This window comes from Pleuronectes platessa, chromosome 8, assembly GCF_947347685.1.
Source record: "Pleuronectes platessa chromosome 8, fPlePla1.1, whole genome shotgun sequence".
NCBI classification, from domain to species: Eukaryota; Metazoa; Chordata; class Actinopteri; order Pleuronectiformes; family Pleuronectidae; genus Pleuronectes; species Pleuronectes platessa.
The window spans coordinates 17,549,220-17,572,104 of NC_070633.1; the positions used below are offsets into that span (position 1 = coordinate 17,549,220).

Below are 22,885 nucleotides of genomic sequence, written 5' to 3' on the forward strand. Positions count from 1 at the left end.
CATCCACACAAACCCACACAGGCAAAAGTCAGAGATAGTAAAGCTGGGATCAAGGCTGCAATGATAAAAACAGCTGATGTGACAAGTGTGTGTGTGTGTGTGTGTGTGTAATGATGTGGAGCTAGACAGGAGGCTGGAGTTGTGTCATGGGAAGAGAGAAGGCAAAGAGGTAAAAGTGAGAGTGAGGATGAAGAAGCGACAGGTAGATAAGGAGTCTGCAGACTGGGATTAGAGAAGTGAAGATGTGTAGATAGAGAGAGAAAGTTCCACTTGAAAGGAGCGCGTGGCGGCTGGCACTGGATAACGATGACAGATGGACGGTGTTGGAGCAGGTTTGCTGCTTAACTGCAGAAATGCATATAGTCACAACTCACTGCTGCACCTGGCCACAGAGCGTTAAGGTGCTGTTAGGACCTGTCATCGTGACTGAGGAGTTTGAATCTGAAGCATCATTGCACTGTTACCTGAAGCATATAATAGAGCGGATGTCGAGGATAAAACTGGAGCATTAAAACAACAAATATGTTGCTCTGTGATTTGGGACCGATTCTCCTTTTTTTAATTCTTTGATAACAAACTTCAAAATGCATCTCCTCCCCTAAGATTTGACTGAAGTGACTCAACACTGGAAATTCGAAAAAACACAACCACAGACCTAACACTGTACACATGACATAGGTTATGATCGACAACTTCAGTAGCATCACAGACACTTTTTCTGACACAAATGTCGTATAAGGTAGAGGCTGCTCCCGAGTCTCCTGACACCAGAGATCACTGTTGTCCCTTGCTGAGACAGCCCAGGATGAAGCAGCCGTGTCTGAGGAGCACAGGGGGTCGTGAGCCGTATGAACCGCTGTCACAGGTGGGCGTGGTCCAGGCCGTCGAGGAAACCCCGGAGGCGAGAAGCCTTCAACTTAAAATGACACTTCTATCATAAGAGAGCAGAAGCTGAAGCAGCCGTGTGTGAGGACATGGAGGACGAGGATGGGGGACATCTCTGGAGGGTGGACGATGTGATGGTTTAGCAGTTTAGTCTCAGCAAAGATTAGAAGATGAGCGAAGACTTCCAACTCACGAGGGGTCACTGGGCCGGCCCACTATGGATTAGAGGGTGTTGGCCTTTTCAAATTAAATGTCATGAAGGGAGGTTGGGTGTTGAGTTCATGTGAGCATTATCTGAGACGGTTTAAAACCATGGGTGCCGTATGTTCCACTCATGAAAGTAGATTCTCTCTATAAAAATGTGCTAATGAATTTGATATTAAAACCAGCTTTAATGTGTTTCACTAGAGAACAGTCATATGACTCAGTGCAGGTGCAGTATCTTATTTATCCAAAGCTCCATCAACTAGTGTGTGTGTTTCTTCAGGGTGTTCCTGAGAGCCATCAACACCTACGCCGACACCATGAACCACAAGTTCCTCAATAACGACGACTTTGAAGTCCAGGTCAGTGTGTCTGTTTGTGTGTTTACACCAAAAGCTGTATCTTTACTGCTGCTCTCTTTTTTTAAATATCAAATCTCTTTTGTCTTCCTCTACCTCCTCGCCGTCTAGTTATGGAATAACTACTTCCACTTAGCGGTGGCGTTTATTACCCAGGAGTCTCTGCAGCTTCAGCATTTCTCGCCGACCAAAAGGAACAAGATACTTGCCAAGTGAGAAGAGGCCGTGTAATATCTTTATTTAGCAGAGCCTGCCCTGGCGGCTCTGATGAAACACTCCCTGATTTGTGATCTATTTTTGTCTGTGTTTACACCCCCTGCTGCCTATTAACACCACGTGGTGCCCGCATGTAGACCTTCAATTTAGTTTATGTTGGAGCCGCATTAGCACAGTGTTATCTTCCCCACTGGGCTGTTTAGGTCTGGAGGTATTGATCCACTTGTTGGAAAGTAAGAGGCTGATTTCCTGTCTCGCGTCTCTGTGTATTTGCTCTGTTTATTTCAGATATGGAGACATGAGGAGACTCATTGGTTTTGCTATCCGTGACATCTGGTACAAACTAGGTGAGGAAATCTAGGCTTCCAGTCCGTTCTCGTTCTGGGTGTTTACCTTCATATTAATACACACTGTACCTCTGTGTGTTTGTGTGTGTGTGTGGCTTGTTTCGTTCAGGGAGCCATAAGATCTGTTTCATCCCCGGCATGGTGGGTCCCATCCTGGAGATGACCCTGATCCCAGAGGAGGAGCTGAGAAGAGCCACCATTCCCATTTTCTTCGACATGATCACCTGTGAACACACACACTCTGGAAACTTCCACAAGGTGTTAACACACACAAACACACAAGCATTCAGGGACACATCCTACTAAAACACACAGAGACATCAGCGGAAACACTGAAAAATCACTTATGCAAACACAAAGTCTGCACTCGTGCTCCTCCATCGATTTCCTGTGACGTGAAGCATCACAGCAAAGTAAAAGGGACGCCTTAATTACGCTTGCATAATAGATTTTTGTTCTCCCTCCTCCTCTCATTTGCTTTGTTCTCTCCATTTTGTCGCCCCCTGTTTCCTTCTCTCCCTCTCTCTGTTTCTCCGACAGTTTGAGAATGAGATTATTCTGAAGCTGGACCATGAGGTGGAGGGCGGAGGAGGCGACGAGCGATACATGCAACTGCTGGAGACCATGTAGGCTTGAGTATTAAATATGACTTCACTCATAGAGTAGCACTCATTAGAGGAGAAACCTCAGCCCACTGCTACACGTACACAGGCTTCATTATTTGATGGGTGTCAGGACGTGAACAGGATTTCAAGGAATAAGTTTAAAAAGTGTTTTCAGATACAACTGACCAATCGTACCGTTGAATTCAATCAAATTTCAAACCCTTGATATCAGTTCCCTATATGGGCCTGATGTTCAGTACACATAACCCCCTTAGCAAAGGTAATTATACTAGAAAATAATATAAACAAGTACAAAGAAGTAATAGTGATTGAAACACATGATGTCACTTGGTACATAAATGTTGAGTTAACTTTTTAAAACAAGTCACTGGCATCTCAGCCGTTCACCGAACACGAAGGCAAACTGTTCTCATTGGTCTCTGCTGATTGACCCGTGGACGTTTGTCCCCTCAGCCTCCTGGACTGCGCTGCCGAGCAACTCACCCTGAGGCCGGAGGTGGAGCACTTTGTCTCCCTGGTGAAGGGACTCCTGATCCGTCTCCTCGACTACCGCACGGTGATGAGCGATGACAGCCGCAACAACCGCATGAGCTGCACCGTCAATCTGCTGGTAGGTCCCCCCCCCCCCCCCACCGTCTTTTAAATACCTGTGGGGACGATCAGCTTCACAAGCTCCTCCTCCACGACAAAGATGTCCCAGTGAGCACAGGGCACAGAAGGAATCCTAGTTTTACCTCATCCAGGAATATCAGAATCTCTTGTTTTCTCTATATTTCTGTGATGCTCGGAGAATCTTTGAAAATCTCCTTCATGCTGACAATCTGTCACGTAGAGACTTGCACCACAGATTACATTTATTGAACAACCTTGTAATCATGTAATTCATGCACCTTTTCGCTGATGTAGATTGGAACAGCGCGGCAAGGAGCTGCTCATCTCACACGCACACACACATCGATAAACTCATTATTTTCTGAAAGATTTAACTCAGCTTCAGCTAGTAGAGAGTTTTTTTCCCGAACAGATCTCATCAATAATCTCATCCATACGCACCACAGATTTAAAATATGAGCTTGTCTTCAATGCCGAGATCTTTATATTCCCTTTTCCCACATTTCATTTCTTTGCTGATCGATCCAAAGCAAAAGATCCGTCTGTGTTTGCTCTTCGACTCTTTGCAAGCGGTTGCATCAGCTCCTGTCTGTTCCACGTCCTCTCTCTCCTGTGATCACCTAATCAGATCCCCCCCCCACGGTATTCTCAGGTTTAGAAATGGATCCCCGTCTTCCCACCGTGCGATTGTCTCCACGTCAGATATAATCTTATAGTTCCTCTTTCTGAGACACTAACGTTCAGAACCAGGATCAGATTAAGTGGATGTGAGTGTGTGCCGATCTCTTCATGTATTATGCTGACACACAGCCGAGGTGTTTGTGTCGTGGCTGCCCATTAGCTATTCTCTTTCCGTTGTTTGGCCGACTCAGAAAACTCCCCTCTGCGGATTTTCACAGTTTCACTTGGGGAGAACACACTCACACACACACACACACACACTAACTCACATTTGTATTTGATGCCTTTTCAGCCGGTACACTGGAGAAACACATTGAAACACACACCCACAGCGTTACCAGAACCACTGCCGTCCTTCCAGTGACACTTATTTCTGAACAGCTGCCTTTTGTGAGGTGTGATGATAGTGTAGTTCTACTGTATATTGTGTTGTTGTATATTCTAAAGATGCAACGTAGGCGACTGCTATGATGAAATCATCTGCTCTTCATAGCCTTCAGCAGAAAGTTGACCTTTTAAGTTAAAATGCATCAGTGCCAACAACCCTAACCCTAAAAATTGAAGTATGCTGATATAAATATATTCACAATATTGCCTTCGCTGAAACACAGCTTGTGTTTGCGATTGTGTTTGTGTTATTGCATCTGTTGCCTCATGCTCGTGATGGGAGGTGAGCAACATCAGTTAGTTCCATTCTACTGTTCTCTGTAGATGTCATTAAACTTCATTAAACTGGGAGTTCGGGCTATGTAAATTGTCCTCGCACACACATTAAAAAAAACAGGCTGTCAGGGGTATACAATAACACACACACACACACACACACACAACAGTACAACCACTATACCATATAAGACTCTTACACACACACACACAGAGACACACACCCAAATTAATTAACACTAACCCAACTCCTCTTTTTTATTTTGCAGAACTTTTACAAAGACATCAATCGTGAAGGGATGTACATCAGGTATTTGACTTTGTATACATTTTGCATTGTGCTTGCATGCATTTGCATGTGCACACACGTGTGTGTGTGTGTGTGTGTGTGTGTGTGTGTGTGTGTGTGTGTCTGAGGGCGTGCACATGTGTTTGGCTCCATAATCTGACAAGGGATTATATGAGTCCCACTGAATTAATGTCAAAATCCACGGGATCAGCTCTTAGTCTGACTGGAGAGAGAGCAGGGAGGAAGAGAGACATGATGTGGGTGAGGAAGGGAGCGGTGAAGAGACAGGAGGATGGGAGGAGAGAAAAAGAGAGGGATAGAGAGGGAGAGAGGGGCAGGGAGGGCAACAGATCCCGTCAGGTCCTTCAGTGCATTGCTGGTAACGGATTATGGCTGTAATTAGTGATCGGAGTGTGTGAATGGAAGCTCGGCTCCGTGGCTGGTCAGCTGCCTCCGTCTGTCCTGCAGAGAATATGGAAACATTCGGGTCTTAGTTAATGTGAGCAATCAAACATGGTTTAACACAAATACACGTTTAATCACTGCACATAATTTAGGATTGTATATTAACACTTACACTAAGATCTAACTAAATGACCACCGGCCATGCAACAATACCCAAATCCAATTAAGTTAAGGTCCAGTGTGTGAATTATAGGATATTACATTTACATCTTAATTGCTCACATCTACAATGGGGACCCGGCTGTGTATTGTCTATGCTACGTAACACTTGATGCTAATGTGACTCCTCCATATCTCCTCATCCTGAGAGTTACCTCCTCTTATAAATAAACCGGATTATGATGGAGAAAACATCATTTTCTCTGCACAGTCATTCAGAATTTCCTTCTTTCTCCACAATAGCACTCAACTTTCAGATAGAAGAACCTCAGAGTCGTCTTTTCAGAACTCATTATTACATAACGTAAACTGTCATTGCTGAAAACTGATGCACTGAACTTGCTCTGCTCATGGTGATTCATACCCGTATCTCCAATTCAGCAAAAATATTCTTTGAAAACAGGCAGTGGTAGACACAGTGAAAACAAAACAAGTGCTGTGTCCCTGTTGCTACTGCATATTAATCACACCATCCATATTGAGCGGCTGTGGATCAGGAGATAGGAAGGGTTGTCCACTAAGCAGAAGGACGTTGGTTTAGTTCCCAGTCCAAAGTGTCCTTAGGCAAGATACTTAACTCGCTAAATTGACTCTAAGAACTCTACACTTCATATTAAAAAGCTGTGTGGGTGATGGATGATTGTGACTTGACGTACCAAGAACATGACTTCAGAACCTTAGAATGACACTTCAAATGTAACATGTAAATTAAATATATTATTAACATTTAATATATCATTTTTTGTCTTGTGAAAACGCTGCGGAGCTGATTCACCTGCAACTGCCAATTCTTTCACATCTACCAGCTGTGATCTGGGCTCTTTTTGTTATATTGTATGAAAACAGTGTGCATCAACAACACACTTCACATTTATTCCTTTTTTTATGTGTCGAGTATTGTTGCAGTAATCGCGTCAACACACTATGGACCCATAACCCTCCTATAATGAAAATGTAGTGCGGTTCAGTTCGGAACATTGTTCTCATAATTCACTTGGAAAAGCAAAAGCAACACAATTGTCCTAACTAACAGATAAAACAGGATCTGCAGCCAGACAAGTGTTGGGTAAAGGTTTGAGAGGAGAGAGCTACAGAAGGAGGAGATTAGAGGAGGTGAATTAAAGACAGTGGGAGCATTCAGGTAGAAACAATACGTGAATGACGTGACAGTGCATCAACACTACCCAAGAATACAGGGAATAATTCAGTAAAAAAGAAAACATTAAATGTTAATGGCTTCGCTATGAAGTTGAGCCTCTGGCCAGGTGGCAACATGTTTCCTCCAGACAGACGGAAACAGACGCACATAAAGATCGAAATTAAAAACAGAAGCAAGTCATTTGGCTGATCTGAAATCTAATGTTCCCGTTTGTCTCTCGTTAAGCTTCTAAACGCTGTTGGGCTGCAAACCTCTGTCACACCATTCAAGAGACATGAGTTCAATTGTGCTTGTGTGTCTGTGTGTGCTCTTTAATGGCCTTTCCATGTTGTGGACATGTTAGAGGGCATATTAAGGTGCTTGTGAGTGAGTGAGACAGTGACACACACGGGACTAATACACGCTCTCAACATACACGTCCTCACGTTGCACGACAGCGGCATCTAGTGGAGCCGTGCATACATTGCATATGAAATTGACGCAAGCTCTGTTTGTGTGTCTGTCCTCAGGTACCTTTACAAATTGAGAGACCTTCACCTGGAGGGGGAGAACTACACAGAGGCAGCATACACACTGCTGCTCCACTCTCGCCTGCTCAAGGTGGGATGCACACACACACACACACACACACACACACACACACACATAGGGATATTTCCTTGGTTAATGCTTGATCCCGTGTCTTGCTCCTCCTAACCATTTCTCTCTCGGCTACGAAGAGTTTTTTTCTTTTTATTAGCTGATAAATGGTCTCTACGTCGTTTATGTCCAAATGATGAAGCTCCGAGGTTATTTTATGGCGTGGCATCGGCCACTGCTACTCGATCACTATGGTGATTGATGCCGTGAGATTGTGTGTGTGCTCAGGTTTGTGTGCGTGTGTCTTCTTTTGCATGTGTCTGAGTGTTTGTGTGACCCCTCTCTCGTTTCATGTCTTTTATGGGACACTTAGAGGCTCACAGAGAGGGACACGGGGAAAAGAGGGGGTCATCTCTGGTTGTCTCTCTCCTTCTCTCTGTCTAGTATCATTACATCAAAGCAAGTGAATTGTATAATGTTTTTTCTAATGTCCATTCATCCTCGGTGTCGGTCGTGTCATGTCCAGTTCCCTCTAATAGAAGGAGCGGGCTGGAACACACAGATCTAATCCTCTCCCTCACCATTCGGAGCAGAGAGGACGGCTTTGGAATCCCTTATGTAGTTTCGTGTTTAGTTTTTTAATTTACATAATAGAAGATGAATTATTGTCTCATTTATATAATAAATGATCTTTGTGTTACTGGTTGTGTACGGGCGATTCTGTTTAGGGCTAATGTTGATTTATTACAACGATGAGAGTTCTCCTCTTGTTTCAACATGATGATCTATGGAACGACAGATTGCATCTTCTTTCCGGTTCAGCGATAAAAAGATATATATAAGTACTGCACTCTATCTCACTTTTTGCCCTTGTCCTCCCTCCCACACCTCTCTCTCTTCTGTCCTGTCGCCGTTGAAGTGGTCGGATGACATGTGCAGCCCCCAGTTTGAGTTCAGCAGCTCCGACACCCAGCGGCAGCTCAAAGAAACTCTCTACGACACCATCATCGACTACTTTGACAAGGGCAAGGTCAGCATCCCTTTAGATTACTGGATCCTCCGTCTCTTTTCTCTTATGTGATGATTTGAAAAGATGTGTCCAGGGGGATACCTCCACCCGGGCCGGATGGTCCCCTTGATTTCAACCAAGCTGCACTGAATTTCAGTAAAATATTTTTTTTTAGCAAGATCAGATGAAGTCTGTGAAAATGTAAAAAGAGATATCTGATCTTGCAATGTTAAAGATGTATTCTGGTAACAGATTTGTAAATGTTGGAAGGTTTATTACATTTTATTTATTTATTACCTCGTCCGGCGGCTACGTCACAGCTGCAGCGGCTACAATGTTACCCGAGGGCGCAACAGCGACGCTCCACAAAATGTCTGTTGAAAGTAGTTTCTTCCACCAAAAATGGCTAAAATTGTTATTCAACAATTAAACATGTAAAATACTGCAATACCCCTGTAAGAAAGTGATACATAAAATCCTGGAGCCACCTCCTGATCAAAATTTACACCCAGAATTCAAAGGGGGTTCTTCCCTGAACCAGTAGCACAGGGGTGAAAACATAAGATCCATGTTTGAGGTAATTAAAATAGAGTAATTTTTCAATCTGGAAAAAGAATTCCTTCATGAATATCATTTTCAGCTGCTCATTCAACATATCTGACAGCTCTTACACTCAGTATTCCCTGCTCCCTTTTATTTTTGAAAATATTGCTCTATAATATCATATATTAGATTAGATTAGATTAGATCTGGGATAAGACACACCATCATTGTGTCTATGTTGTGTGTTTGTGTCACAATCGCTTTGTATTCTCCATCCGTGTCTCACGTTCTCTGAAGCGGCGGCAGAGACGTTCTCCACCTCCTCCCCAGAGGCCTGGAAAGAGAGATTCTCACAAGATGAATTCCCACCATGCGCGACAGCTGCTGTCGAAGTATTAGCAGATGGTGTAACGAAGGACACTTCTGTTTCTTCTCCTCCTGTGTGTATCTGTGTGTGTGTGTGTAGATGTGGGAAGAGGCCATCACTCTGTGCAAGGAGCTGGCGGAACAGTACGAGAATGAGATCTTTGACTACGATTTGCTCAGCAAGAGACTGGTAATGCACGACTCTCTCCAACCTTCATGTCTACTTCACAACAATCAAGATCTCACTGTTATTCCTCAACTTTTTCTGTTTCTTCATGCAGCAGTTTATTCAAGCAGAGAATAAGCGACTGCTGAACTCTTGCTAAATTCTGTCTGTGAACACTGTTTGTACATCTGTTAAATAGTGTTGCTTCGGTCACAGTAAAAATAAATGTATGCAAGTTGTCCTGCAGCTTGTGTGCTGCACAGTCGCACGCGTTGTCTGAACCTCAGAACATATTGTTCCCAATAACAACTTTCCACTCCCAGTATGTGATCTTAACTCTCAAGCCTTATCAGTGATTCAGCACAACCATTCATCCATGTTTACAAATTCAAACTTACTTGAGGGGGTACTTCCTCTTTTTCGGGAATAATTCCAATGTGAGCTTCCTCTCCTCCAAAGCTCTGATTCTACATCGTCAACAATCAGTAACGTGAGACCCCCCCCCCCCCCATCCCCCCCGACCCTCCTCACTCTGTCCCACTTCTCTTTCTTTTGTTTCCCTTCTTCCGCACCATATATGAAGTGATTCCTTCCAAACCTAAAAGTCTACACTTGTGGCGCAGTAGCTGTGTCTCTTCTGTGTCCCCTTCACTTCACCCCCCCCCCCCCCCCCGCACAGAGACCACCGCTCCCATCAATGGAAAAATCTCTCTCTCTTTATGTAGCTGCAGCAGTGGCTCCACCAGTTAATGCTGAATTTACGTGGTTATATAAATGACAGACATTACCCTTGGATGCTGTGCTCTTTCTTTTTTCTTCTCCATCTATCACCTTCAAAAAGGCCTGACTTTCTGCTGAGTGTATCTTGGTCATTGGCACAAGCTGATGAAGCTGCTGCGGCTGCACACTGTGCTCATCTGAACCTCTGTCTCTCTCCTTCCCTTGGTCGCCCTCTGCAGGAGAAACAAGCCAAGTTCTACGAGAACATCATGAAGATCCTGAGGCCGAACCAGGACTACTTCGCAGTGGGGTACTATGGGCAGGGCTACCCTCCATTCCTCAGGGTTAGTGTGCATCGTCTCACTTTTCATAGAGTAGAGACACACTGATTCACACAACACACACAGGAGTGACCAGCGGTGGAAAGCTACTAACTTAATTTACTCAATTATTAAAATGTTGACGTACATGTATTTGGGTTTTCCCATTATATGCGGCTTTATACATCCACTCTAAGAAATTTATACGGAAATATTTTACTCTGTACTCCTCTACGTATATTTTACAGCTTCTGATTGTAAAGTTACTCTGTATATGGAGATTTCACACGTAGATAATATTACCAGCTTTTAAAATAAAACACAAAATTGCAAAATTCTTGCACTTTCCAAACCTTTTTGCTTCTGACGTTTTACCTCTCCCGTCAATCGTCTCACCACTTCTCAGATTTATCCTCTGTCACTGTATCTAAAGCTGTAAATATAAAGCAGGTCAAACTAGCTACACCTACAGCAGCTGTTCACACACTGTATTAAACATTTGATGTAGCTAGAGAGTGCCTCCCTCAAGGGCAATGGTCCGATTTGCCAAGTCAAAGAAAGTGTAAAGAAATTCCTGATCTGCCCAATTTCTGAAATCTGCTCCATGAGTGAACTGGTTCTCTCTTGGCCTCACACCCCACCCTTCCACTAAGTTGTTTAATAAAATCAGATGTAACAAGCAAACAAAAAACGTTCTTTAAATCTTACTTTAAACTTAAACTGTATTTTGCTGCTAGTCTACTTTAGGAGGCTTTTTCATGCAAGACTTATATTTCCAATGCTTTTTCATTATCAGCAGCGACTGGAGCTAAACTGTTAAAATCTGCAGCAGTGGACAAGTTTCTAAACACGTCAGCAGATAGTTAACAGAACGGGGCATTGGGTACCGTATGGGAAACATTGTGGATCTGTGGAGGAATTTAAATATTCTCCCTCTGTTCAGTAGATGTGGTTAATCTGCTGTGGTCGGGGGTGTGACCCAGTCAATGGGTCAGTTAGGGGGCACAGAGAAAGTGAGCAGATGAACACAGGCCCCACGTATGTAGTCTCTGCCTGCTAGAGATTGACAATCCCATTGAACACAGCCCAGATAATAAAGAGAATATTCACTTAGAGATCAGAGGATAAACTGGGGTTAATATGGCCATTAGTAAGTTAGTAAAGCTTATTTATCATTGCACTTTTATGAAGCATTAATAAGGGAACCAGAAAATAAAACAGGAGCACATATTTTCAAAACAACATAGAAGGGGATTAGAAAAATACAGGTTTGAATGAATGAAACTTCCAGCTGCTTTTTAAAGGCGTCATCGGTGACAGCAGATCCCAAAGCATTAAGAAGAGATGTACACAAGTGCCTGACCCTGCAGGGATGTGTTATCATTCTTGCCACCAACAAATGTCCCACATGCCTCCAGAACAAGGTGTTTATCCACCGGGGGAAGGAGTATGAGCGCAGAGAAGAGTTCCAGAACAAGCTAATGAGCCAGTTTCCCAGCGCCGTGCGCCTCAACACCACCACCATGCCGGGAGACGACGTCAGGAACTCGCCGCTCCAGTGTATCCTTGAGGCTGCACAACACACAGATGTACATTGTGATGCACATAGAAAGAGGAGAAGGTAAACCCTGTGAAGCCATGCTCGCGTAGAAAATGCAAGAGAGAATGTTTTATTTATATTCACATGCAGCGGCTTTGGGATTAACTGGATGAGGAGATCGACTCAGAAGAAAATACCAGGGGGCCTTTCACCCAGGAACAATACAACTTGCTCAGTCATCAGATGTGTATTAGATCTATTATATCTAACAGATTTAGTCTGGATCTAAACTCAATTTGGGTTTACTTTATTTCCCAGTGTCCCTCAGCTGTCTGACTGTTCACCCAGATGCTGGGATATGGAGATGCTCTCTGTCACGTCCGGTTGTTTGATTTCCTGACAGATGTTGAACCAGACATCCAGTGTTTCACCGTGCAGCCCGTCCTCGAGATCCCTCCTCGCCTGAAGAACAAACCCGTCCCCGACCAGATCATCAAGTCTGTCAATCACATCACGTCATCTCCATGTCAAAATCGAAATGTCTGTGAAATTATTAGATAGAATTGAAAAAAGCATTGACCCCTTTGGTTTTCTTCAGCTTCTACAAGGCCAACTACGTGCAGCGGTTTCACTACTCCAGGCCTGTGAGGAAAGGACCCGGGGACCCAAACAATGAGTTTGCTGTGAGTTCTTTTCTGAAAGTAGATACATTCATGAGCACAGGGACGGTGAAAATAGTCAAGAGGCTGTTGTTAGCTTGGCATTTCAACCTCGCTGTAAAGATGAGACCCCTGTTTTATAAAATAATAGGATTTATCAGCAAAGTGCAGGATGATTATATGATAAGACAAGGTTTTACTGGAGAATGCGACATTAGATTCAGGTATATAAGTATTATAACATTATAATGGAAAAAAAACACAACAAACATTTTCTCCTCTGAACTCAATTTAAACCCTGGTCCCTGTGGTGGAAACCAATGTTCCTGCAAAGCTTCCCGTCCGTCTCAGGGGGGAAATACAGTTGAAATGCGGCTTAACATTAAAGAAACTTAATTCGATACCCTAGTTCGCTACCACTGGTACAATTTTACAACGTCAGTAGAAAGGAGAAAATCCATAATTAGATGAAGCCAACCAATTTCACAAAAGGAACAACTGTTGAAAAACCTGATCAAGATAAAAGGAGAGTCACTGAGATGAGTCGCAGCAAAGTATAGGAGCAATCTGTTGGCTATCAGGTCTGTGCAGGCTCTTGTGTATAAGAACAAGGGTTACTACAGCCTTTCTACGTTTTTTTACAGTATTTGATGTGATTATATGACCATGGTTATTTCCAGAACTGGTGTGTGTGTGTGTTTTTTTGTGTGCGAGTGTGCATCTGTGTGTCTGACTAAAGAACTTCTCTCCGTCCTCTCCATCTTTTGGTTTTAGTCGATGTGGATTGAGCGCACAACCTTCACCACTGTGTACAAGCTGCCAGGGATCCTGCGCTGGTTTGAGTCTACTGACTTGAAGCATGTGAGTATCTGTGGGCATGTCACGTGTTACATGTTTGAGTTGTATGTTGACTGTGCAATTTGTTTCCTCCTGTGTAACTTGGCCCCCCTGCCCCTTCATCAACTCCTTCCTCCTTTCCTCTGCTCTGTCACCTTTCTCTCCCCCTCCCCCAGACCACCTTGTCGCCACTGGAGAACGCCATAGAGACCATGGAGTCCACCAATAGGAAGATCCTGACCATGATCAACCAGTATCAGGCTGATTGGAGCCTTCCCATCAACCCCCTCTCCATGCTGCTCAACGGCATCGTGGACCCGGCCGTCATGGGTGGCTTCGCCAAGTATGAAAAGGTGATCTACAATCTGTCTCCAGCTCAATTTATAATCTAGTTAAAACAAGGGCCTTTAGTCGATCAGGTCATGACTCCTAAAGGAAACAGTCACGGCTCAATGCTCAGTATTGAATAAAGGCCTTAATGTGGTTTAAATAGAGATTAATGGTCATAGGTTAGAATATTGATCATTTATATTGGTTTAATTGAATGTTTTTTAACGTGTGTTATAACCAATTGGTGGTTGCTTTATTATTATTTGTAATGTTTTTTAGAATAGTGAAACATCAGTGGAGTTCAAAGTGTATTTCATCTTTTCATTCAAACTTTGACTTGTTATTCCCTATGTGGTTTCTATTTTAATTCAACTAGGACTGCTTGGATTTTGTTTAATTTCTAAGGCACTGAGATGAAAGATTGAAATACTGTTTATGAAGCCCCCCCCCCCGACAACAAAGAGACAGCTCCACTGCACGGACTATTCTCTCATGACGAAACGATTTTCATTCTGTATCAAACATCGGCTTCACCTCCTGAGGCTCCGACTCAGACAGGAGTGTAAATTCTGCAGCTCAAATATAGCATTAAATGCAATGAATGTTCAACATGAAATATCGTGAGTGCTGCCCCTCGAACACCATTCAATTTTATGAAATCACACGTAAGAGGAGATCAGTGTCCCGTGGGAAAAGCCGGTTACTGATTTAACATGTTTCCAAGCAGGTGAAACATATGTTAACCCCTAGATGAGTTTTTAATGTTTCCTCTGGATCAGGCGTTCTTTACCGAGGAGTACAACGAGCAGCACCAGGAGGACAGAGATAAACTGCTGCGCCTCAAAGACCTCATCGCGTGGCAGGTACAAGTACACACCACATTTAGTTTCTTCTTCCTCTCGCTGCGTGTGTCCTGCTGACGCCACTTCATTTGTATTCATAGATCCCGCTACTGGGCGGAGGGATCTCCCTCCACGGGAAGAGAGTGAGCGAGGACCTGCGTCCGTTCCACGAGCGCATGGAGGAGTGTTTCAAGCTGCTGAGGAAGAAAGTAGAGAAGGAGTACGGAGTGAGAGAACTGGTGAGAAACCAGTTTGACTAAAACCGCCTAAAAAGGTGTTTCTCTCGATACAGAGTGAGTGTGGTAGAGCTGCGCTAGTGAAGCTCTAAATGAGCTGACCCGGGTGAATTTCAAAGATCACAGTTCCCACAGAAAAAGCCTCAGAGCACAGTGTTGACTTGGGATTTGTACCTTTTTTAATTCCTCCACAAGCACAACGAGGCTCGGATGATGTGATTGGGGCTAAATATGATCATAACCTTGTTAATTGACCGAGCCCTTCGGGGGAGATTTAACTAATGATGAGTGGGAGTGATGATCTGCCGCCTGCCTTTTAAGAGTAACCTTCTTTCCCTCTGTGCAGTCTGTGATGACGTACCTCTGTCACTCTCTTTGAAGAGCACCATCCCCTGTGTGTAATATTGTGTAACTTTGCAGCCGGACATGGTCGGGAGGAAGTCCACTCGTCCACGCTCCGTGCTGCGCTCCTTCCGTCAGTCCATCATCTCCATCTCGTCCCTGCAGGGATCTGAGTGTGGCACTCCGACCAAGACCTTCGCAGACAGGTGGCCTCCACAGACCTCATGTGTTGATACAGACATTTAGATAACTTGCATGTGCAACTCTGTTACACTATAGATGGTGTTTACATTAGATGTATTATTTCTATTCTTCATTTCCTTGTGTTGTGTGGTATCTGGTATTGTCTTGTCTTATCGCGTCGCGTCCTGTCGTGTTGCATTGTTCATTATCACATCAGATCTTACACCAGAGTGTGAAGAGAACCTAATATTAACTGCTTGAATGACACATCTCCTCTGCAGGACACATACAAACACACTGTTGTCATAAAATGGCCCCAAATTGTCAAAATTAAAGGCATAAGCTCAAAACTCCTCAAACTCCACCTGCTATTACTGCTGTTTATTTCTGTCCTGTTTTGTGTGGATTATTTTCTTTTCTTTTTTTCTTTTTGTCCCTAGTGACACATGTAAAGCATCCTTCGGTCTCTTGAATATATAAATTCAAGTTATTATTATTGTTATTGTTATTGAGCATACAACTTACCTTAAATTAAAAAGATGGATTCTTCATGGAACCGTTTACCCCAGAGCAACAGATTTGAAAATAAATATTGAATCCAATTTAATTTCTTTACTTTCCATTCAGGGACTTCCCCCCCGAGTCCCCGACCTCCTGGTCCTCCACCCTGCAGCACTCCAGCGGCAGCATGAGCGTGGGCACAGTGGAGGAGGGGGTGGTGACGGTGGGCGAGGCCGAGGTCAAACTGAGGAAAAGCAAGAAGAAGAAGAAGCGGAGCAGCATGATCTTCATCACGGAGGAGAGGGACAGGACGAACACGCTGGACTCCAAACGGGTGAGAGTCGGAGTGGAGGACGGGCGTCACGTGACGGGATGTTGAAGGAGCACAGAGCTGAGTGTCCGTGGGGGGTGCTGCTGCTGAGCTCTGTGTGCTCTCTGTCTCCCTCTAGCTGTCCAAGAAACAGGAGTTCCGCAGTGACACCAACTTGTCTGATCCAATCGAAGGAAATGTGAGGTTGACCAGCGCCAACTCCAGATCCCTGCCTGCCATCACCGGTGACACACACACACACACACACACACACACACCTGCTGCTGTGGTGTATTACAATTAAGTTTCTGTAAATCTGCAACACAAGCACCCACACAAGTTCAAATACAGTCTAGAGTTGAGAGGAACTGCAGTTTTTCCTGTCCTCGCGAACTTACTCTAAAAACACATAAACCAGCTCATGACAGAATAATTTAGTTGAGTGTGTGTTGGGGATAAATTGGAGACACTGGAGAATGTGGCACTAATATCCTGACCTAACACAAATTAGTGAATCAGAAAGTTTCTGAACTGTTTCATCCAGTTCCTATTTCATCACTCAGAACAGAGCATTAAAGCACAATTCACTGATGTTGCACTGGCGTCCTGCCCACGTTGGCCGGCGGAGCCAGCATCGACTCTGGTGTTAACTCACCGCCTGTGATTAGCGACGCCGACCACAAGCTGCGTCGCCTCACTGAACACAGACACTGGGCCACCGGTGCTGCCACAACACACAGTGCATCGGTAGAACAGCTGCAAGTCCCAAAAAAAAAAATCACACGACTGCAGGAGGAGGCGGAGTTTGTAACAAGTGAGGCACACAACGCTGAATCCTCGGTGTGTCTGTGTCCCTGCAGGTTTGTCCTTGGCTGTGGTGGGAGGTCCAGAGGACGTGGACGGCTCCAGATCCAGGAGGGACAGTAAGAGCATGTCGCTCTGTTTGACCTCGGACCGAACCGCGGACAGACGCTCAAAGGGCGTCATCAACCTCCTCTTCAAATCCAAGGTAGAGGAGGAGTCCTGTCTAATGCACTGACATCACACTGACAAGTTGTAATCACTAACTATTATCACCTCTCAATGGTAAATATGATGCTCCAGTCAGGAGCTCATTGGCTCAAAGCATAAAGGGTCAAAACACCAGAAACGGCTAGTTTGGTAAAAACACCTCTGCCAGCTCACTGAAGAACACTTAATATATTATGGATGGATGGAAGGATGGATTATTAATTACTAGGGGAAACAGTTAGGCACATAGATGCAAATATAGAGAAAACTAAATACACAGTGAAATACAAGACAGTTAGTGGCCCTGAGGCTGTTAACTAAGGTGCAGCATAAAAAAACTAAATGTAATAGAAATATTAAATTGTAAGAACGTCTTCCCAGTTGAGCTGCTTCCCCTTGTTTTCAGTCTTTAAGTCAAGCTTAACTGAAGAGCCACTGTTATCAAATACACATGTGTGGTTTCAATCTTTTCATCTAACTCTAAAGAGAATAGATGTGTTTTGCAAAATGTCGTCCTATTCTTTTAAAAGTCGTAGGTCTGCAGATGTATTACCAACTTTACACTTATCGGCCTATCTAGATTATCCCAAGCCATGTTAAAATGTAGATCTATTGTTGTTAAAAGCTTCCAGATGAGCACCATTAACGTATTCTTATCATTTCTACCCCAAACAAAAAGTAAACAATTTCTGTTTGTTTCTTTCACAGAACAAATCCGAGGAAGGGAAGAACGGTGATCCGAACAAGAAACGAGACAGTCATTTCTAGAAATCCATTATTTTCATTTTGTACTTCTCTCTCTCTTCATTTGCATTTGTTTTAAAAAGAGATAAACCTGCAGCCAGAAAAGCAGAGCTATGCACCGACTCAGTCTCGGTGTTGCTGTTGCCTTAATATAATTGATTTGACCTATCAATAAAAGCTATTTTGTTTCGCAGTGACCTTTGTTCCTGGTAATTCAAATGCTTCCCAGTGAGGCTAAATGCCACCTCACAGCTTTTTCAATCAATTCCGCTTCTACCAGAACGAGCAAACACAAACCATTCTGCCGACGTGTTTGATTTAAGCTTCTTATTATACGTTTTTCATTATTGTTGACTGACGGTAATGGGAAAATAATAATTTGATAAAGCACTAAGGTTACCTTGTCCTCCCGAAGGCTTTTAAACAGAAACATGCTGCCCAAAAAAGCTCTGGGTCTAATGAATTCAAACATAATGGAGAGAGACGAACTCAGGAGACGACTGTACTGAACTCTGCAACATCAGAGTAGTTGTTCACAAAGAGTTTCTGCTGCGAGTGGCCTACGTTTGCTGTGCATGATTGGGTCCCTGCTGGGTTTTATTTATTTGGGAACAAAATCAAAAAACATTATGACACAGAACAGTTTAGAGCAATGGATTTAAAATGATTTTTCTAGATATTTTGTTTGTTTTGAGGTTGACAGCATTGATGTGAATACCGTCTGTGTGCTATAAACACAGCATATATAACAAGAGTAAATATAATCATATCAAATTTGAACCCCATGTGAAGCCACTCTGCAGATTCTCTCCGCCACAGGAGGCAAACGTTTTATTTGCCTCCTCGCTTGCACAGATTGATCGGTAGGTGGAGGTTCCCCACTGCCACCTCTCTGTGGCCGTGCCCTCAGGCTGCTTATGCATCACGTCATAATTTATATTATTAGTTACACTCAACAGTTACACATCACAGTGTGCAGTGGTTGTGTGTCCCAGTGGGTTTTCTCCAGGTAGTCTGGCTTCCTCCCACAGTTCAAAGACATATAGACTGGGGTTCGGTTAACTGGACACTCTGAAGTGATCAAAGGTGTAAACCCCTCACATACTGTATCCCACCTCTCGCACAATGTGAACTGGGATTGACTGGGATTTGTTCCAGCCTTCCCTGGGACTCTCAAAGCTGTTGCAGAGGTGTAGATAAGGACCAATGTTCCAGGGGGAGACATTCCTAGTCTTCATCTCTTTGAGTGTGATCAGATACAAGCATGTATTAGAAACAAATGCGTAAACAATTTATAGATGGATGTAACATTGTGAATATTTGCTAATTTAATTAAGTAAAAGTACAGATTTTTGTTGCCTAAATACAACTGAGTAACAGTCGAATGTGTGCAGATTCCAAAATAAAAGTTGAATTGGTCCTTTAAACCTGAGACATACTTAACTCTCTCTAGATTCACCAAAGACTCTGTCATTCTGCTGGAGGGAACTTTCCAAAGTTATACAACTCCTTAGGATTTGCAATGTGTTGCTAGATACCAGGTGAGTTTTTCCCCCTAAAGACTGTGTTGTGTGGTAGCTGAGTAAGAGGGAGTGTGAATAATGCAGCCAGGGAGGGAGCGGTCAGCACAGCAGCTCCACACACCTGCAGGACTCCTGTCGACCAGACGGGGAGAAAAATACAACTGACTCCTGGTGAAGAGCACATTCCCCATTTCTCCTGAAGCATGAAGAAAAGAAACTGAACCAGGAGAAACACTGCCGCCTTCAGGCCTGTTGCTGAGCTTTGTTTCAGGATCTGGACCTGCACTGACCAAGTGAGGAGGACAGAACATTAGCTCAAGTATTTCATTCTTCATTGACTCATGGTGACATTTTAATGAAGACATCAAAAGAGCAGACAGCCTGCTGCATATGATGAATATAAAAGCATCACCCACGTTGGTAAAAGCTCATTAGGTTAGAAAATAGTATTTAAAATCAGGCTGTTTGATTGATTCAGAGATGTGGATGAATATCTCATGTTTGCCCAGAGGAGGTTTTGTTTCCTCCTGGTTTTTACAGAGTCGAGAGGTGATTAGGAACAACGGACACATTTCTCCTCTCCCTTACAAATACTGTGATTAGCCGGTGTCACGCTGACCACCGGGGTTTCCTCCACGGCCAATTAAAAGTTGCACGCTAGAATTTTCAAAGTAATGCAAAGTCCTGTGCTGCATGACGTCAGCCTGAAGTGTAGATGTTCTGATTAAACCACTGCACCGTGACCGCTGAGAGGTTTCAGCCCATATTGACGTTCGTCTTCTGCAAAAAAACATGTCTTTAGTGGGTGGTTAAGTTAAATGATGTGCTATTTATATTCTCTCAGGGGGCCTGCATTGCTTCGCTGATCAACAGACTCATTTCCCGACTCGGCTGGAAAGTGCAGACTTACCAGAAACACTGATTGATAAAAACCCTCTGATGTGTAGAGAGAGAGAAATGTGAGAAGCATGCTCACAAAGTTATCAGAGATTTATTTCAAACTTATTCCTACGTATAACTTTGTATTAATGGCTGTATTCATCGTATTCATAACAAACTTAATGATCCTGCTCCGTGGCATCTTTGGTTCCCATATGGAAAACCTGTCAAAAAACTCAATACTGCTGCAAGTTATTATAAGTGTTTGGGTTCGCCTCTGAGTTCACATCAAACTCTTCTCATTAACTTTTAAACATAGATATTGATATGTTTGATGCCGTAACTTATGTGTCATATTAATCTAATTTATGGCATGCGACTGCTCTGTTTTTATTTAAGCAATACATAGTTTAACCTTAGGAATTTATTCAAAGATGACATAATAGTCAACATAAAAGTGATAGTCTCCAGCTCGCACTCAAATAATCAGACAAACCATCACATCTGGAGGTTTGGAGGTTCAATAGTCCAGTGTCACGGCTCTTAGAAGCAAAGAGTGTGTCCTCGCACATTCAGTTCAGCCAGTGCTCGCTAATTAGTGTCACTGGGTCGGATGATTGAAAATGAGTTTAATATTGAAAAGATTATTAATAACTTGAATCGTTCAAGGTTTTGTGCAGGTCTGCACACAAGGAGCTCCTCAGCGATCACTGCCAGGAGTTACATATTTGGGTTTCAGTGTGAAAGAGTTTAAAAAATGTTTTATTTAGAAATAAGATCAAGTGAAAAAAGGCAAGGGATCAATTTTATTGAAAGATTCGTACGAGAACATAAATTGCTTGTTTAATCTGTTTTCACAAACAGGTTTTTTCAAAATAATTTACATTTGAAATAAAATGCACTTCTAATAAAGAGAATATGAAAAGGCAGAAACAGTAGCCAGCAGCGTAAAAACTACAATGTATAAATAAGTGGACCTTCCGTTATTTATTCAAAACCAGTGGTAAACAATACAAACCTTAAGCCTTGGCAGTATTGCAGGCAGTGTAGTTTAAAAAAAGATCCAGCCAATCATTTATAAGAAAACTATTTGTTCAAGTTGATAATAGCCAGAGCGCTTCCATCAGCAAAAACTCTGGAGATACAATCAAAACACAGTCGAACATGAAAACCCTTCATTTATTTAGGACGGAGCAAAATGGTCAGTGAATAATTGAAGCCCTCACTGTCGGCTTTTCAATATCTAAAGTGAGCGCAGCTGCAAACAGCCTGTGCTCAGTTTGTGCTCTGTCTCCGTGCAACTGGGAGATGGCAGAGACGACTGAGCGCCTCTGAATCACAGGGGATGTAAAAATGAGCAGATGATTAAACTGATATATTTAAACAGTGATCACATTTTTCCTGCAACAGTGGAAATAAGATAATTAAACTCAGTGATATAAGAGACTTCCTCTTGAGCTGTGTCATCATTGTTGAAGCTGAGACAGTTCAAACATTGTTTATTAAATCTGTCTGAATAATAAGGCTTGTGTAAGCTGAGAGTTACAGTTGTGATCTTCCTCCACTAGGGGCCAGTAAAACACTGATCACAGGTTTAAACAACTTGTGAAAAGTAACTACTAAGATCACAGGCCTGACACAATATCTCCAGATTGAAGGTGTTGCAAATGGTATTTGATTGGCTGTGGCTCAGGGGGTAGAGCGTGTCGTCATCTAACCAGAGAGTTGACAGTTTGAACTCAAGATACCGAATCCCTCACAGAAGAAGTGCTGCCAATAGCTTTTCTGAATGAGTGGGTGAATGGCAAGACTCGAAAAGTGCAATATGAATAGAAACCTTTTCTTTATTCCAGACAAATTTATTTTTGTCACATTAGAATGACAAGCTTCCACGATAGCTAAAGTTTTCCGCTGGTCACTCCCACAATGTGTCACCTCATAGCTGCATCCAGGGACCTGCTGCTCATCCCGCTCTCCTACCCACAATCCTGTTCACCAAGGCTGCAGAGTGCCTGCAAAAGCACGAGGCAAAGGGCAACTCATATTTCTGGAAATGATGACCTGATGCTTGTTCTTCATCGTTTACTTTCTCACCCTTTGTTTAAAGAGCCACGTGTGAATCTGAAACCTGTATCGACCTCGAAGTTTGACCTTTGGAAAAGACTCCCTCTAGTCCCACACCTCAAACTGATTGGTGCAGATGAGGTCTAGGACACCGTTTCATTTGGCCTCTTCAAACTCACGCACAGGGACCGTTTTCCCCCTCTCAGCTGTTTGCCTTTGGTCAGCACTGTTTGGATCTAGGCTTCCCTTTTTCCAGCCAAGCTCTTTACATTTTAATCTAATGGTGTTCAGCATGTGTTTGTGTAGCTGGTGTTCGGGGACAACGTGAATATTTGTCTCAGCGGTGAGCGTGTCCTTGGTGTCTGGTGATAATATCCGAGAGTGGAAAAGAAACACAGCAATTTAAGTGTGAAATATTACAGCGGTCTTCGAAGTGAGGTCGCCCCCACCCGGTCTCTGAAATGATCTGACCTGCTCCATAACACAGCAGAAGCAATTGGGAATGAAATTAGATTT

At 43.3% G+C, this 22,885-nt stretch overlaps 1 protein-coding gene across 1 annotated transcript in view; it reads left to right on the plus strand.

Annotated features, from left to right (window-relative positions):
- Positions 1-18,100, plus strand: part of LOC128445802 (dedicator of cytokinesis protein 2) — a 96,752-nt gene extending 78,652 nt beyond the window's left edge. The window contains exons 29-51 of the mRNA XM_053428654.1: positions 1,373-1,451; positions 1,560-1,660; positions 1,953-2,011; positions 2,121-2,269; positions 2,552-2,637; positions 3,091-3,247; positions 4,863-4,903; positions 7,175-7,265; positions 8,164-8,274; positions 9,263-9,352; positions 10,288-10,392; positions 11,787-11,928; positions 12,324-12,405; positions 12,507-12,591; positions 13,342-13,428; positions 13,581-13,757; positions 14,514-14,597; positions 14,678-14,815; positions 15,233-15,360; positions 15,965-16,172; positions 16,288-16,393; positions 17,009-17,157; positions 17,868-18,100. Coding sequence (XP_053284629.1) covers positions 1,373-1,451; positions 1,560-1,660; positions 1,953-2,011; positions 2,121-2,269; positions 2,552-2,637; positions 3,091-3,247; positions 4,863-4,903; positions 7,175-7,265; positions 8,164-8,274; positions 9,263-9,352; positions 10,288-10,392; positions 11,787-11,928; positions 12,324-12,405; positions 12,507-12,591; positions 13,342-13,428; positions 13,581-13,757; positions 14,514-14,597; positions 14,678-14,815; positions 15,233-15,360; positions 15,965-16,172; positions 16,288-16,393; positions 17,009-17,157; positions 17,868-17,927 — 2,515 coding nt within the window. The 3' untranslated portion in view covers positions 17,928-18,100. The remainder of the gene's footprint in view (positions 1-1,372; positions 1,452-1,559; positions 1,661-1,952; positions 2,012-2,120; positions 2,270-2,551; positions 2,638-3,090; positions 3,248-4,862; positions 4,904-7,174; positions 7,266-8,163; positions 8,275-9,262; positions 9,353-10,287; positions 10,393-11,786; positions 11,929-12,323; positions 12,406-12,506; positions 12,592-13,341; positions 13,429-13,580; positions 13,758-14,513; positions 14,598-14,677; positions 14,816-15,232; positions 15,361-15,964; positions 16,173-16,287; positions 16,394-17,008; positions 17,158-17,867) is intronic.
- Positions 18,101-22,885: the final 4,785 nt, after the last annotated feature.